The sequence below is a fragment of the Theropithecus gelada genome, chromosome 7b (genome assembly GCF_003255815.1).
Source record: "Theropithecus gelada isolate Dixy chromosome 7b, Tgel_1.0, whole genome shotgun sequence".
Lineage (NCBI taxonomy): Eukaryota > Metazoa > Chordata > Mammalia > Primates > Cercopithecidae > Theropithecus > Theropithecus gelada.
The window spans coordinates 78,561,985-78,578,634 of record NC_037675.1 but is presented as its reverse complement, the minus strand read 5'-3'; the positions used below and the strand labels follow the sequence as shown (position 1 = coordinate 78,578,634).

The 16,650-nt window shown below is 52.7% G+C and overlaps 1 protein-coding gene across 2 annotated transcripts in view; it reads right to left on the bottom strand.

Annotated features, from left to right (window-relative positions):
* Nucleotides 1-16,650, bottom strand: part of TMEM63C (transmembrane protein 63C) — an 84,171-nt gene that overhangs the window by 29,867 nt on the left and 37,654 nt on the right. Inside the window, exons 3-8 of one of the 2 annotated variants that reach the window (XM_025391471.1) lie at nucleotides 14,772-14,831; nucleotides 13,619-13,681; nucleotides 8,115-8,277; nucleotides 7,493-7,572; nucleotides 6,960-7,041; nucleotides 1,426-1,463 (exon numbers count right to left, since the gene is read on the bottom strand). In XM_025391471.1, coding sequence (XP_025247256.1) covers nucleotides 1,426-1,463; nucleotides 6,960-7,041; nucleotides 7,493-7,572; nucleotides 8,115-8,264 — 350 coding nt within the window. In that variant the 5' untranslated portion in view covers nucleotides 8,265-8,277; nucleotides 13,619-13,681; nucleotides 14,772-14,831. The remainder of the gene's footprint in view (nucleotides 1-1,425; nucleotides 1,464-6,959; nucleotides 7,042-7,492; nucleotides 7,573-8,114; nucleotides 8,278-13,618; nucleotides 13,682-14,771; nucleotides 14,832-16,650) is intronic. The other variant, XM_025391470.1, reaches the window with a different exon arrangement.

Sequence of the window (16,650 nt, the reverse complement as noted above, 5' to 3'; positions counted from 1 at the left end):
CTCTGTCACCCAGGCTGGAATGCAGTGGCATGATCTCGGCTCACTGCAAGCTCCGCCTCCCGGGTTCACACGATTCTCCTGCCTCAGCCTCCCGAGTAGCTGGGACTACAGGTGCATGCTACCACGTCCAGCTAATTTTTTGTATTTTTAATAGAGATGGGGTTTCACCGTGTTAGTCAGGATGGTCTCGATCTCCTGACCTCGTGATCCGCCCACTTTGGCCTCCCAAAGTGCTGGGATTACAGGCGTGAGCCACCGCGCCCAGCCACAGTCTTTTACTTCTGATGTGCCCTCCACATCCCGCGTCGCGCCTGTTGAAACTCTTCCTGTCCTCTAATGCTTAGCTCAAAACTGTACTTTTCCAGTTGGAATTCCTTTATCTCTTCCCCAGATGCCCTCTGCACGGCAATTATAACCCTCCCATTCTGAATTCTACGAAGGGAGTCTTGTTCACCTTTATTTCTCCAACCAGATCACATGCGTTTGTGCATGGGGACTCTGCTTGACTTACTGCTGCTCAGTAAACGCATTAAACTGTCTTCTATGACACTGCTCTCAAGGGGTGCTGGATGCACGGTGCAATGCCCTGCCTTCCTGCTTTCCCAGATGCTGAGTCCCTGACAGAGGGGCCTCCATGATAGGAGTCTTTGGGTAAGGGTGGGGTGGAGGGGTTTAAAGGACGGGCAGGATAGGACAGATGGAGCACACTGAGGGAGAGCCCGTGAGTATGTGGGGTCTGAGGTGGAGGAAGAGCTGTGTGCACACATGCTCGTGTGTGTGCGTGTATGTATGAGTGTGCACGTGTGTATGCCTATGCAGTGGGAACACAGAGTTCTGGTAAGTGTCTGCGCTGCTGAAGCGTCTGGCTGGTGTTGAGGAATCAGGAGAAAATAGGTAACTTGAGGTCGGCTTGCAGGAGAAAACGGGTGACTTGGGATCTGCTGTTTTGCAAAGTGGGGTCTGGCATTCAAGAAACCCAGAAGGTGAGGTGGGCAAGGGCTGCCCCTCTGCTCTCCAGGCACTGAGGCCGAGAGAGGCCTGCCCTTCCGCCGGATGTGTTTGCTTGGGCAGAAGGGCGAACACATGATACGCTGAATGATGTTCACAGAAATCAAGCAGATAGCACAAAGGAAGGATTTCTTTTTCCTCGTGTGGAGTTCACAGAAGCATTTCTATAAGCATGTGAGTAATGATTCAGCTATTAAAAGTGGTCCTTCCCTGAGGGGCAGTGGGCTGTGCCCAGTTCCCACTTCACCAATTGTCACCCAGGAAAGCATCCTTCACCGGTGATGGGCCGAGGTGGTGGGGAGGGTATGGAGCTCAGGCCCTGTCATCCCAGGCTGGGGGCTGCTAACTTTTCCAGGAGCCTCCACCCCCCATCCCCAAGGCAACACGGTCACAAGCGCACAGAGCCCGGGCACTTACTTCATGGTTATGCTGTTGAAGAACCAGGAACAGAAGCCCTGGGGGGAAAGGAGAGAAACTGTGAGAAAACTCAGGCCCCGGCCTACCCTGCCCAGCTCTGGGAACCCAGGCGGCCGGGTCATCTGAGGCAGCCGCGGCAGTGTCCGGGGCCTCCTTCCCGGGAAAAAGAGTCTGAAGGCTCAGTTGGGAACCAGTGACTGTGGAGGGAGAAGCTTCCTTGGAAATGAGGGGACATCTCTGCCTTCCTGTTACAGGAAATGGGGTTCAGAAGGTGACTCTTGAACTGGAGGGGGAGAAGTGACTCCTTCTGGGGTGAACATCTGTCGCTCTCTGTCCGTCCTTCATGCTTCCTTCCGGAGATGCCCTTCCCTGGATGCGTGTGGTCCAGTGGGCTCCTACTCTTACTCTGTCCAAGTGGGAATTTGCCTCCAGTGACTGACTGGCCAATGGGAACTTTACCCAAGCGGGGCCAATTAAAATTTCCTTAAGGAAGCCAGGCATGGTGGCTCACACTCTTAATCTCAGCAGCTCAAGAGGCTGAGGCAGGTGGATCACTTGAGCCCAGGAGTTTGAGTCCAGCCTGGGCAACACAGCAAGACCCCACTTATTAAAATTAAAAAAAAAAAAAAATCCCTTAAGGAGATTGATGTGGGTGTTGCAAGGGAGAAGGTCTCTTTCCCTCTGAATTCCTGCACCTCGGTAAACATCATGAAGCCTGGAGTGGTTTGGTGGCATCTTTGATGCCATGCGCTGAGGGTACTGTCCTGTTGATACCTTTCTCTTGGGGTCTTGCTGTCTTGAGTTTCTGGGTGGTGGGGAAAGGTGGCCTCAGCCATGGGGAGACTGGTGGGGGACTAGGGAGAGTCGTCTTTGGAAAGGTGTGTAAGAGCGGGGGCTAGGGCCTGCAACTCTAGAAGCTGCCAGCTCTGGTAGCTGGTGAAGTTACCCTGGTGCCTGCTTCTTTCTGGGATTCCAGAGGACTTAGCAAAGCCTTGCACAAGGTTACAGCTCTAGAATGGCTCCGTTTGGGTCATGTGCACTTCTGTGAACTGGGCAGACCTCTTGATTGATGGTCCTCTGGAACCACACGGACTGGGGAAGAGGTGTTTCCCAAAAGGAAGCAACTATCAGCCAACCTGACACAGGGAAGGGGCCTTAGAAGGTGGGCCTTATGCCAAGGGGAGCAAAGGACATCTGTTTCTTTTTTGCCTTTCCTCGTTGCTTCCTTTTGAGAAGGCACAAAAGAAACAGCGGTCCCTTGCTCCCCTTGGCATAAGTCCCACCTTCTAAGGCCCCTTCCCTGTGTTGGGTTGGCTGATGGTGACAATGGCCAATCGGTGGGTGTTCACGGCAGGATATTCCTCCAGCTACATCCTGGGGAACTAAATTAAGGATAAAGGTTCAGGTGTGAGTCAGAGCAATGAAGGCGAATAGCATGCTGGTGGCAGCAGCAGTGGGGAGCATCCCCAGAGAGGGGTAACTAGCAAGGCAGAGCTGGGCCAAGAGAGGTCCAGTCACCCCTCCTGCATGGAGAGTCTGTCTCCACAGCCCAGCTGGGCAAACAGGGTGCGACTGACTAAGGGAACAAGTAGCTTTCTTTTTTTTTTTTTTTTTTTTTTTTTTTTTTGAGACGGAGTCTTGCTCTGTCTCCCAGGCTGGAGTGCAGTGGCGTGATCTCTGCTCACTGCAAGTTCCGCCGCCTCCCGGGTTCCCGCCATTCTCCTGCCTCAGCCTCCCGAGCAGCTGGGACTACAGGCGCCCGCCACCATGCCCGGCTAATTTTTTTGTATTTTTTAGTAGAGACGGGGTTTCACCTGTTTACCAGGATGGTCTCGATCTCCTGACCTCGTGATCCGCCCGCCTCGGCCTCCCAAAGTGCTGGGATTACAGGTGTGAGCCACCATGCCCGGCCACAAGTAGCTTTCTTGATGGTCCCTCATGATTAGGCACCACTGGGGACACACCTTCCTGGGAATGTGTTTCTGCCCCTTCCACTACAGGTGCACAGGTGTATACTAGAATAGACAGAGGATGGGTCATCCACCAAAGGGCAGAGGTCATGAGTAGAAGCATGGCCATGAATATCCTGTATGGGTATTTCTCTGTGTGTGTGTCTGTCTTGTGTGTGTATGCACGCGCACGCGTGCACACACACACACACACACACACTCCCTCCCCTGAGTACCCACTGTGGCTCTGAAGGCATAAACCATTCAGAAAGTTCAGCAGCTGAACAGCCACATGAGAGGCAGACACAGGGCCGCAGTTCCCAGGAGCCAGCTCAGCTGACGTGACAGAGTGACAGCTGTCAGTTCACTTCGCCTGTCTGAGCTCCCGCCACCTGGGGGTAACAATGCATGACCCAAATTGCTCAGGGAACCATGGTGAGACCCATTTTCTTCACCCACACCACCTGGCCCTGGCTGATGTCTCCCCATCCTGGCTGGACACTGTGGGGGCCACCTCACTGAACTCTCTTTCCCCATTTAATTTATGCCCTCTTCAGTTTGTCCCCCTCACTGCTGCCATAGGGATTTATCTTCTAGACTTTTAAAAATAAAACTTTTTTTTTTGTCATTGTAATAAGAAAAAAAATCAAAGTGATGTTTCTAAAAGTAAAGCTGCGAGCCACATTGCAAGGTAGGTGTTGCTGCCCTTTTTCTACCTAGGAAGCCTCCAAGACATGAAGTCACTTGTCTGAGGCTCTGCACTTTGGAGAGGGCAGATCCTAGCAAGTGAAGGACCCAGCCTCTCGAGGATGACAATGGAAGGAACGTGGCTCCGCTTACTTAGCACAGCTGACAAATACGCATCAGATGCTAAGTACACGGCAGGCCGGATTGGACGTGGGGTGCAGTGATGAGCAAATCCAAGTTCAGGGCCTGTGGAAAGCAGACACACTAGACTGATCTTGCAGATGAGGGATCGTTACAGACAGGTTAAAAATGTTAAACAAAAGGAATGCATTTTCTGTGGCTATATAACAAGAGATCTGGACCCAGGAAGGGTGGTCAGGGCTCCCTGGGGAAGTATGCTTCAGCTGAAATCTCAACAACAGGTGAGCGACTCCGAGAAGGGCCACTGGGGAAGGGGGAGAGGGAAGAGCCTGGGAAAGGACTGGTGGAGGGAAGCAGGCGGCCCTATTGAGAAACTAAAAGGTGGACCCATGTGGCGGGGATAGGGGAGTTGGCAGGAGTAAGGGAGGATGGATCAAACTACCAGGACACGGCACAGCATCTATAATTGAGTCCACGGGCCCTGGGAAGACAGTGAAGGTCTCTGCAGCAGAAAATATGTCCCCAGGCAGGGGAATCTCTCTGGATGCAGGTGGAAAATGGATAAGGGCCCTAGAGTGTGGACTTAAAGGGATCAGTTAGAGCTACTGCAGTTGTCCAGGCAAAAGGTTGATGGAGGCCTGGACCAGGCAATGGTAGGAGGGAAGGAGAGAAAGAAAGTGGGGAAGGTCAAAGCAACACAATGTGGAGACACATTGGCCATGCTCGGGGGCCTGGGTAAGAGGGAGAGGAGGCCCTGGGGAGGATGGTGGGAGGTCTGAGACTAAGGTCACAGGAACAGGTGGGTGTGGTGGGATATCATGAAATGTTTTGGACAAATGGAACCCCAAATGACCACAATATCCATGTGGACGTATTTTGAAAGACATTGAATAAAGCAGGCTGGGGCCCAGTGAGAGGATTAGCTGGAGACAGGAATTTAAAAGTTTATGCATAGAGATGGCAAAGGAAGTTGTCAGTGTGGGCGTCACTGCCCAGGAGTCAGGGCGAGGGGAAGGGTATGGGATCAGCTGGTTGAGGAGACTCCCAGTGTAGAAGAGAAGCCTGCAAAGGAGACACAGTAGGAGCAGACAGAGAGCTAGAAGGAAAAACCAAAGAATGTGATGTCACCTATGCAAGGGAGAACACCTGTGCAAGAGAGAAAGATGGTCTACGGGGTCGGACGTTTCGGAGAACGCAGGCAAGATGTGAACTGAGAAAAGTACATTGGATTTAGTGGCGGGGCGAACCACTGCTGACCTTCAGGGTTGTCTGGGTTGAGTGATGGACAGGAGCTCACATTTGAGGAGGTTGAGGCGTCAGTGGGAGAGGAGGCGTGGGTGGGAGGGGAGGTGTGTGAGAGGGTGGGGAGGTGAGAGTGGGAGGCGTGAGTGGGAGGCATGAGTGGGAAAGGAGGCGTGAATGGGAGGGGGGCATGAGTGGGAGGGGAGGCGTGAGTGGGAGGCGAGAGGGGGCGGGGAGGCGTGAGTGGGAGGCGAGAGGGGGAGGGGAGGCGTGAGTGGGAGGCATGAGTGGGAGAGGAGGCGTGAGTGGGAGGGGAGGCGTGAGTGGGAGGCATGAGTGGGAGGTGAGGCGTGAGTGGGAGGTGAGGCGTGAGTGGGAGGTGAGGCGTGATTGGGAGGCGAGAGAGGGAGGGGAGGTGGGACATAAGTTGGAGGCAGGGCTCGTGAGTGGCAGGGGAGGCATGAGTGGGAGGGGACATGAGTGGGAGGCCGGGCGTGAGTGGTGGGGAGGCATGAGTGGGAGGTGGGGTGTGAGTGAGAGAGGAGGCGTGAGTGGGAGGGGAGGGGTGAGTGGGAGGGGGCGTGAGTGGGTGGGGAGGCCAGAGTGGGAGGGGAGGCATGAGTGGGAAGGGAGGCGAGAGTGGGAGGGGAGGTGTGAATGGGAGGCGGGGCGTGAGTGGGAGGCGGGGCGTGAGTGAGAGGCCGGGTGCGAGTGAAAGGTGAGGAAGTGGTGACAGCGGCATGGGCCACTGTCAGAAGTTCAGCTGTGTGTGGGGGTGGGGAGGGAGGACGTTCTCAGGGCGCCCTCTCAAAGTATTCAGGGCCCCAGTGAAATGTCACCACTGCCCAAGACCATCCCTGACCTCCCCTGTGCCGCAGATCCCCCTCGTTCTCCACTGTGCCTTATCACCAGTCTATGTGCGTCTGTCTGCTCGTCTCCCCTGCCCGGGGCAGACAGCACCATGAGGCAGGACTTGGCCCCCAGCTCCCAGTCCAGTGAATGGCAGACAGCCGGTGCTTCCCAGCAAGTGGCTGAAGGTATGCATGAGTGGGGTGGAGGGCTGGTCTTCGCCAAGGAAGCGGAGGAAGCAGCAGACTGCGCTCCACTAAACAAGGCTGGGGAGCCTGAGGCTGAGGGAATCCCTGCCAGATGACTAGAATCTTCTATGTGAAATGGGAGGTGAGGCCTTGACTCAGAGTCAGAGGCGGGGACATGGGCAGGACAGGACTGTGAGAAGGGTTGGAGATTTGAGCAGAGAAATCAAATTAATGTTAAAAATCTCTCTAAGATGTTTTAATTAGTTAACACTTACTTGGCACCCTAGTAGTAGGTATGGTCAATATCTCCATCTTTCAGGTGGGGAAACTGAGTCTGGGGGAGGCTGAGGAATTTGGAAGTGGTTGAGCCCGGCTGATTGCAAAGCCCCAGGGTCTGAGCCGTACTTCTCCCTGTGCACACCACGCCCGCCTGCCCAGCGCCGGGACTCCCCTCGCCTAGACCGCTACCAGCACTCACCTTGTCTCTGCGTTCCATCTCCAAGGAGGTCTCCGAGGGAGATGTCTTCTCGCTCTGCTCCCCATAGATCAGCGAGGTCAGGCTGCCAGCCAGGGACGGGGCAGGGAGGTAAGAAAGGAAAGAAAAGGTCCCAGCTGCCTGCCCTGTTCCCTCTCCACTCCCTGGCTGAGAGCTGCCCTCTGCTCTGCAAGGGGCAGGCATGCCTCAGCTCCTTTGCTGAGCACACAGCTCTGGGCATAGACAGCAATCGCCCCTGTGCCAGGTGCACCAGGCATCCTGGGAGTCCAGTCACGTGATCCAGAAAGTCTAAGACCAGAGAAAAACATGGCCTTGTGCCCAGGGATGGCTGCCCTCCAGGTCCGCTTCTTGCAGGGAGGGCAGAGCAGGGGCAGAGGCCACCTGCTGGCGAGACACCTGCTGCAGCTTGGGCACTGGGCAGAGCCGCGTCCTGACCATGGCAGCAGGATCTCCCAAAGGGGGCAGCAGGTTCTCCCCAAGGGGGCAACAGCTCACCCATCTCAACCCCTCCTCACCTGTCATTGTGTATCAGCAGAGCCAGGCGCCCATAGTCCCACGCAGCTTTCCGGAGGAAGGAGTAAACCACAAGGACGAGCTACAGGCCAGGAAAAGCAATGTGGGGTGGGAGAGTTCATGGATCCCTTCCCCTTGGCTGGCCCCCCGCATTCCCTTGGGGGAGACCCTGTCCCTAAGGTCCCCAGGGAGCTCCTCCACTAGAAGGTGAGCTCTGTTGGAGTAGGGGCCATTCCTTTCAACTCTGGGTTGCCAGTGCCCAGCAGCTGCTGGGTACAGAGTGGAGGCTCAGAGTTCGCTGAATAAAGGAGCTGGTGGTATGTTCAGAACTATGGGACCAGAATGTGCCTTGAAGACCTCAGCAGTGAGAAACAGGCGGGAGGCCAGGTGGACCTTTGGACAATGATGCATGGAAGAGAATCCCAGGAATTCTGCCTGTTCCTCCAGCCTCTTCTCTCCGAGGCCCACCTACCCGGGCCACCCTAGGCAGGACTGACATTCAGGTAGTTCATATCACTGTGGTTGTTGTCCATCTGGACAACTGGGTCCCCCACTGTATCACCTGTGAAAGTTCAACCTTGTCTGAGGCTTTACTGTCTGCCTCCTGCAGTACCCAGGACTCACCACCCACAGGGCGATGTTGAGGCACAGCACGGTGGGGACACCCCCGAAGGGCTGCCCCTGGAGGACGGTGCTCCGAGACTGGAAGCATTCGTCCACTGTCATGTTCTTTAACCTTCCCCCTGTACTCAGTTCCTCCGGTGAGGCAGACATCCTGGGAGGTTCCCTGGGGAACAGAGGGCGTCCAGGTCAGACACAAAGATTCCCTTGCATTTTGCAAAACACAGAAGCCTGATGGGGAGTTGTGGATGGGCACCGAGTGCCTTGGCCAGGCTGGGTCACTCCATACCCAAGACAGGAAGGTGAGCCCACGAGACGGCACACAGCCCTGTCCTGCAAGAGAACAGCTGCCTCACACCCAGGGCCGGATGACAGACTGGCTCCGGTTTCCTGGGAGAGTTCTTATTTTGTACCACTGGATCTCTGGAACGAGAGCTGTAAAGTGCACATCCAAATGGGTCTTTCCAGTTCTACCTTGGGAAGTTTTTCTTGTATATAAATGAACAAATCTCACAAAGGTGGGTCAGACCCCAGCGTGGAAATGTTCATGTTGGAGGTCAAAACCACTGTGTTCACGGAACGCCCGTGCAGATAGGGCTCAGTCACAACCATCTCTGCATTCAACAATCTCTGATCCAGTCACCATCCAGCCATGGTAAGGGCCATAGCTCTTAGGGGATGCAGTGCCTGGCACGTGCAGTGACTCAAGAAAGGCCCCTGTCTTTTTTTTTTTTTTTTTAACTTCTGTGGGTACATAGTAGTTGTATATATTTATGGAGTACTTGAGATGTTTGATACACGCATGCAATGAGATATAAGCACATCAGGATAAATGAGGTATCCATCCTTTTGAGCATTTATCCTTTGGGTTACAAACAATCCAATTATACTCTGTTAGTTGCTTTAAGGTGTACAATTAAATTATTTTTGACTATAGTCACCCTGCTGTGCTAGTAAATACTAAGTCTTATTCATTCTGGTTTTTGGTACATATTAAGCATCCCCACTCCCCACCACCCCCATACCCTTCTTAGCGTCTGGTAACCATCCTTCTACTCTCTATCGCCATGAATTCAATTGTTTTAATTTTTTGCTCCCACAAATAACTGGGAATATGTGGAGTTTGTTATTTCTATGCCTGGCTTAGAAAGGTCTCTGTCTTGCAGGCATTTGAACTAGGGAGACCAGCACCTGCCCAGGGACCTGAGCCAACTCCGCGAGCCTGAACATTCTGGTGAGACATCAGTGCAGAGCCTGCCATCCCTGGCATCCCATTCCTCAGGCATGGATAAGAGTGGGAAGGGCGAGTGAAAATGGGAGGTGTTCGGTAGCTACTTGAACTTATCTGCAAGGTGGTTCTTCTCTCAAAAGACCATTCATTTTGCCTTCAGACCTCACCCCTACCTGGAAACCCCTCACTTCCATTCAAGCAAAGTAGAATCATTCATCCATTCATTGATGGATTTGAGTATTTGGTGAGCTTTATGCTAGACAAACGCACCAGTGAACAAGATAAATAAAAACCCCTCCCTTGTGGGATTCCCCTGGGGAGACAAAGTGGAGGGATGCAGGTGAGGTTAGAATTGTAAAGGGGTGATTAGGGAAGGCCTCGCTGAGAAAATGATATTTGAGCAAGGACTTGAGGGAGTGAAGCATGCAGCTGCGGGGGAAGAGCACTTTAAGCGGAGGAGAGACCCTGGGCTTGGAGCTTGCCCGGAGAGCTGGGGAAGCAAGCAGATCAGTGGGCTGCACAGGGCAGGGTGAAGGGCATGGGGAGTGAGCCATGGAGTGAATTAAAACGACTTTTTTTTTTTTTTTTTTTTTAAAGAGAGAGAGAGACTTGCTCTGTCACCCAGGCTGGAGTGCGGTGGCACGGTCCTAGCTCACTGTAGCCCCCAATTCCTGGGCTCAAGCAATATTAAAGAGTAGCTGGGACTACACGTGCATGCCACCACACCAGGCTAATTCTTAACATTTTTTGATAGAAACAAGTGTCTCACTGTGTTGCCCAGGCTGGTCTCAAACTCCTGACCTCAAGTGATTCTCCTGCCTTGGCTTCCCAAAGTGCTGGGATTACAGGCATGAGCCGCTGAACCTAGCCCACAATAACTTGCTTTAATGAGAACTCTTTGATCCTCATATGGAGACTAGGTGAGGGAGCAGGAGGGGTGAACAAGCAGAGAAGCAGACGTGGAGAGCTCAGCCAGGGTCCGAGCAGGAGACAATGGTAGCCTGGACTGGGATGGGTGCAGTGGAGGTGGGAGATGTGCTCAGATTTTGGAAATATTCTGAATGTGGAACCAACAAGATTTGCCAGCAGATTAGACAGGGGATGTAAAAGAGTGAAAGGAGTCGAGGATGACTCTCAGGTTTTTGGCCTGAGTCACTGAAAGATAGAGTTGCTGTTATGGAATGGGAGAGGCAGAAAGTGCAGGATGGAAATGGACAGTGGAGGGGGAGTGGGTGCAGGGGTGCGACCAGGAGTTGAGTTTGGAACATGCTAAGGGGAGATGGGGAACAGAGAGTTGGAGAGGTGAGTCTGCAGTTCAGAAGAGACGGGAGACATAAATTTGAGACAAAAGCCACCAGCATAGCGACAACTCTTGGAGGAAAAGCCCTGAATTACAGAAGAGAATGTAGCAGGAGGAGAGATCCAAGGTGGGAGCCTTGGGTGCGCCAATATCTACAGGGCAGGGGAGGAGAAAACAGAAGGACACTGAGAAGCATCAGCCAGGGAGGAAGGAGGAAAAGCAGGAGAGGGTGGTGTCCTGGGTTGAATGAAGACAATGTTTCCAGGAGGAGGGAGGAACCAGTGTTGATGTGGTCAAGAAAGATGACAACTGTGAATGATCCATGGCGTCTCTCTCTCTCTCTCCTTCCTTTCTCTCTCTCTCTCCTTCCTTTCTCTCTCTCTCTCCTTCCTCTCTCTCTCTCTTTCCTTTCTCTCTCTATCTCCTTCCTTTCTCTCTCTCTCTCTCTCTCTCTTTCACTTGAGGCACGAGCCACTGCACCTGGCCAAATTAGCCATGGTTTAAGCCATGTGCAAGTGGCCAGACTGGAATAGGCTCCAGAGAGAATGACAGGAGAGGAATTGGAGCCAGTGAGCAAAAACAGCTCTCTGGAAGAGTAATTGGAGGTGAAAGTGGTTGAGATGGGAGAAATAACACATTGTATAGTGGTGGGAGTGATTCAGTAGAAGAAGTAGGAGGAGGGGGGGACTGCTGGAGCAAAGTGAGACTGTGAGAGGGTTGGGAACTAGTGCACAGTGGAGATGTTTGCTGAGAGCCAGGCTGTTGGCTGGGTGAGCGTGAGGGAAGGCAGCACACATGCCCAGGTGCTGGCTGGTCCCAGGGGTGGCAGCAGGAGCCAGTGACTGTTCTGTCCTTACTGCTTCTAGTTTCTTTTTTTTTTTTTTTTTTTGAGACAGAGTCTCACTTTGTTGCTCAGGCTGCAGTGCAGTGGTGCCATCTTGGCTCACGGCAACCTCTGCCTCCAGGGTTCAAGCAATTCTGCTACCTCAGCCTCCTGAGTAGCTGGGACTACAGGTGCCCACCGCCACACCTGGCTAAATTTTGTATTTTTAGTAGAAATGGGATTTCGCCATATTGGCCAGGCTGGTCTTGAACTCCTGATCTCAGGTGACCCACCCACCTCGGCCTCCCAAAGAGCTGGGATTACAGGCATGGGCCCCCATGCCCAGCTTTGCTTCAAGTTTCTCAGTAAAAGAAGGAATGAGGTCTCAGCACAGTGTGAGGTGGTGGTGGTGGGCGGATGTTGGATGTTTGGGGACAGGAAAAAAAGGTAGAAATAGAAGTCTAGGGGAACGAGAGAGGATGGATTAGGGAAATGGAGCAGGATTGCCAGGCAACAGTGGGGCCCATGGAGGCTCATGATCTTGAATTGATGAGAGCAGTCAGACTTGCTATGCTGGATTCACCTGTATGGTTGCAGGTGTGGAAGACTTAGTTGGGGTAGAGGTTTCCCCAAGCAAGTATGAGCATAAGACAAGAGGGCTGATGGTGTAGCACGTGAATAATTGTAATGATTTGCCATGGAATTTGAGCCAGGAGAGAAATAAGATGCAAGATGGGTGAGGACCAGGGAAAGGTACTAGAGTTCCAAGGGGAGATAGAATTGTGGATGACTAGTGGGTGCACAGCAGAGGGAGTTGCACTCAGAAAGTGGGATCTTGGGATGTTTGGTGCTGAGATGAAAGAGATTCCAGCTATTGGTGGTGATCGGGTCTCGGGCATGACCATGGGAGCGAGCAGTTGAGTATCAGAAGGATCATCTTTGTGGAGATGTGGACATAGACATCAGCAAGAATGAAGACAGGAAAAGCACTGGGGAGACAGTCAGGGGGGAAGGGGAGAGTAGCCTGGGGGACTCCTTAATGACTAACAAGATGTCTAGGCTGACATCTGTGGGTCCAAGACAGGGGGCTTTAGAAAGCAGGGAGGAAGAGTCTCAATGTTGCCAAGGGGAACAAGAAAGACATGTCTCCATCCCCAGACCAGTGGTGTTGGTGGGGAAGCAGGAACCACCCTCTGAGAGGGTGGTAAGGGAAGCTGGGCTGGGGAGTCTCCCAGTCAGAAGGTGAGGAGACTGAGGAGCTGGGGATGCTTCTGAGGATTATGGGTTCTGCGACCCCGAATCTCAGGTCTAATGCTCGCTCATCGCTCATCGGGTGACCTTGAGCAAGGCACTTATGGTCTCCATGCCTCACTTTACTCCTCTGTAAAGTGGAAATGGCAACAGCCATTAGTACCCACTTCACAGGGCTCTTAAGAGGAGTGAGTTAGGATGTGTTCATCTTGTAGAACAATGCCTGGAACACGGAGCATCACATAAATATTTGCAAAATGAAGAATGGAGACCCAGGGGGCACCATGGAAAGGTTCCAGGAGTTGGAGAGGGCTGAGAGATGGGGATGGAGCAGGAATGAAGGTAAAGGGATTGAAGCAGGGGATGGGAGGTGGCCTGGGAGTCTGGGCTGCTTGCGCTCACTCACAGAACCTGCGATGGAGGGCCTGAGAGTAGCCCTGGAAAAGGAAGGGGTGCACAGAACTCTTCCCACTCCCACCCTCTAGATTAGCATCTAGCAGGATCCGGGAGTCTCTTGCTTGTCTTTCTCAGTTTCCCTAATTCCTGCTCCATCGAGCTCTGCCTAGGCCACCCAAGGTTTCCTTATTTCTACCCCAGCTGGCTAATTAACTCACTCACTAGCACGTTTAGCCAAATGCAAACTCGTAATAGTTACATCGAACACAGTACACTTTAATGGCATGCCTTCTGCCAAAGCATCAGAGTAGCGGCCAATGGCATTTCTAGGGTCTCTTGGAGGAAGGAGCTGGCATCTGAGCTACCTCGGGCTCTAGGTCAGCTACGGCAGGAGGCTGCAGTTCTGCTGGTGGTCACTGGGAGGAGCCCGCGCTAAGGAAGCGGGCAGGGGAAGGTGAAGGAAAGGCGATCCTGCAGGTGGAGAGGCCTGGGGAGACTTTTCCCACCTGAGTCACTTCTCCAGTGAAGGTCCACGTCAGGCCCAGAGGCTCCACTCAGCTACGGGGCTGCTGCAAAAGAACAAAATGCGGTGGAGAGACTACAAGACTTACAGACCCAGGAACTCCCTTGCCGGCAGCACCCTCCTTCAGGGCCCCTTTGGTCATCTTTATGCTCAAATGCACACCCTTTATTAGAGCTCTGCTTTGCAAATAGTTTCTCCTGGTCTATTGCTTTTCTTTTCATTTTCTTGATGGTATCTTTTGAAGTACAGAAGTTTTGAATTTTGACAAAGTGACCAAGCTGAGATGTGAAGGGGGTGTAGGAGTTAGTCCTGTGCAATGGGAAAGCCTGGGCAGAGGCACCCATATTGGCAAAGACCCAGAGGGAAGGCTGAATATAATGTTTTGAGGAAGTGAAAATGAATGGCAGTGGCTACAGTGCAGAATAGATCACTATTGGCCCATTCATTCATTCACTCAACAAGAATACATTGAGTATCTATTTCCCCTGGAAGTACAAACATGAGGTCCTCTCTAGGGAGCTCACATCCCAGCCTTTGGGGTTAGGGAGAGGACTGCTGTTGGGCGGCTTGGACCAGGTGGCCCTTCTGCCTGGGAGGACCCCTAGTTACAAGGCCCCAGCCACTAAGCTTGGAGTGGGGCAGAAGGTGGGGAATTCCATCAAGCAGGTTGGTCAGATGCAGGTTTTCAGCTCAACCTGACTGTTCAACCTGCAGGGCAGTGAGGGAGGAAAAGAAAGGAGACAAGATCCTCACCCTCTCCCACCTCACCACCCTCCTCAGCTTTCCCAGGCAGCAAGCAGAGGCAGTAATGAGGGAGGCTGTTGCTGTGGAAACCTAGAGCAGCACCAAGCCTTTTCTCCTCATCCCTTCACCCTCCCTGGACCTTACTTCTTTCTGGAGGGAGACCTAGCTCTTGGGTGCAAAGAAGGCAGGCAGAAAATCCAGATTTTGGCTTACTGGAGACTAAAGCATCAGCACTGGAAAGAATGAAGCTAGAAACTCTGGGATGCCAACAGAAAACACAGCAGGGCCACCAGCTTAGACATCACTTTCACAGCATGGGACAAAGGCTGCCTGAGGCAATGGGAAGGATCAGGCTCTCTGAAGCCACTGACTGTACTTAATCCCAGATCCACATTTGCTAGCTTTGTGACCAGGGGCAGTGACTTCATCTCTCTCAGCCTCAGTTCCCATATCTGGAAAATGGGTATAATAACAGTATTGCCTCGCAGGGTTATTGCAAAGGGGAAGGAAGATAGTTCACACAAATCCACTTGTACAATGCTTGAGAAATATGACTGCTTAATTAGCCAGCGCTGCTGTCCCCTTCATCATCAGCTTATTTGTCAGGCTATGGTGAGAGGCCCAGACTGCACAGTCCCCACACTCCTCCTTCCAGCCTCTCTGTTCTGGGGCAGGCAAGAGGAGAGATATGAGGATGGAAAGGTCCATCCACTATCCCTCAGACTGCAGCTGGTAGGTGGTGGTTGTTTCTGTCCTTCCTGTGCATAAGAAACAAATGTCAGCCTTGCTTTGTGGGCCAAAGAGGGGCAGTGGGAGATGATGTGAATGCTGGTTGATGAGTCAGGGTTTCAGGTCCCCTCCTAGCTGCACATCTTATCTGATGGGAAAGTGTGTGGCTCTCTTCCTGTCCCATTTCTCTTCCATCCTGGGTTCCTATGCCAAAAGCTGGCAGCTCAGCTGTTCTAGGCTTGGGCAAAGTTGTCCTTGGCAACTGGGCAAAGGCTTCAAAAAGAGCTAGCTTTGCCTTTCTGTCTGCCCCATCCTACTGCTCACTCCCAGGCCTCCAGACCTAGCCTGCTTTCATCCACTGCTGCCCTAACTAGCAAAGCCAGCACTTTGCTTCCCACTTCCCCTTCCAGATGAGTTAGACATCTCAAGGCCAAAGCCAAATCTCAGGGATGACCCCAGAGTTAGGATGGTCCAGGAGAGCCTAGGGAGGGATGAATTTTATTAATAGCTATCATTTACAGAGCAAGTAATATGGGCTAAATATTTTCTATTTAAGTACTAGCTCATTTAATTCTCATAAGTACCCTAGGGTATGAGAATCATCCCTAAAGGCAAGATAAAATTAAGGCCCAGAGAGGTTAAACAACTGGCTCGAGGTAATGGCCCAGAGAGGTTAACTGGCCCGAGGTCACAATGCTAGTGAGTGGCAGAGCTGGCCCTGAATCCAGACTATTTGTGACCCTCTGCTTTGCTGGCCCTGAGCCTCTGCTGCTCTGGACATGCTGAGCAGGGGGCAGAGGAAGGGGATGACCTTGCTCAGACTTTAGTCCAGTGACAGCAGCTTCCCTAGCCTTTAGGGTAATGCAGCGGAGAGCAGAGTGGGCTGAGCCAGGAACCCAGGCTGGATCTGCAGCCACTGAGCCTGCATTTCCCAGCACAGCCCAGGGCCCAGTCTGCTCCACCATCCCCATGAGTTCTCAGGAACTGGTCCATAGGGCATGTGTTTTGGTTTGGATTAGAGAATCACTATAGCCACAAGCCATGTCCTAGGAAAAGATGCTACGGATGGGGAGCCACCCCCACCTTCTCCCCTGACCCCATGACCCCCAGAGTGCACAAAGCCACAGCTCCTGCCCTGCCCTCTTACCATTTAGCCTTCCCAGTAGTTTCAATAATTAATCACCTTTTTGTAAACAACAGGTAAGATTATCTCCCATGGTTCTGGACTTAAACAAACAAGCTGGGATTCCTGGTCCTGGGCATCACCTCCCACCTCCCCTTCTTCCTTCTTCTCCAGGTCTCCTGTCCTGCCCCCATCACCTCTTGCCCCTTCTCACTGAAGGCCCCCCTCTCAGCGAGGTTCACTCTCACAGCTAGGGGGCTGGGTACTATTGGAGGAGGTGTGGAGAGAAGGAGGGTGTGTCACTGGAATGAAGGGCTCTGGTTCACATCCTTTACCACTGACATGTCCGCTGGCCATAAATCTTTCCTAAATATCAGTAAGCCCTTCCCTGCTCCATACCATCCTCAAACTCCTCAAAT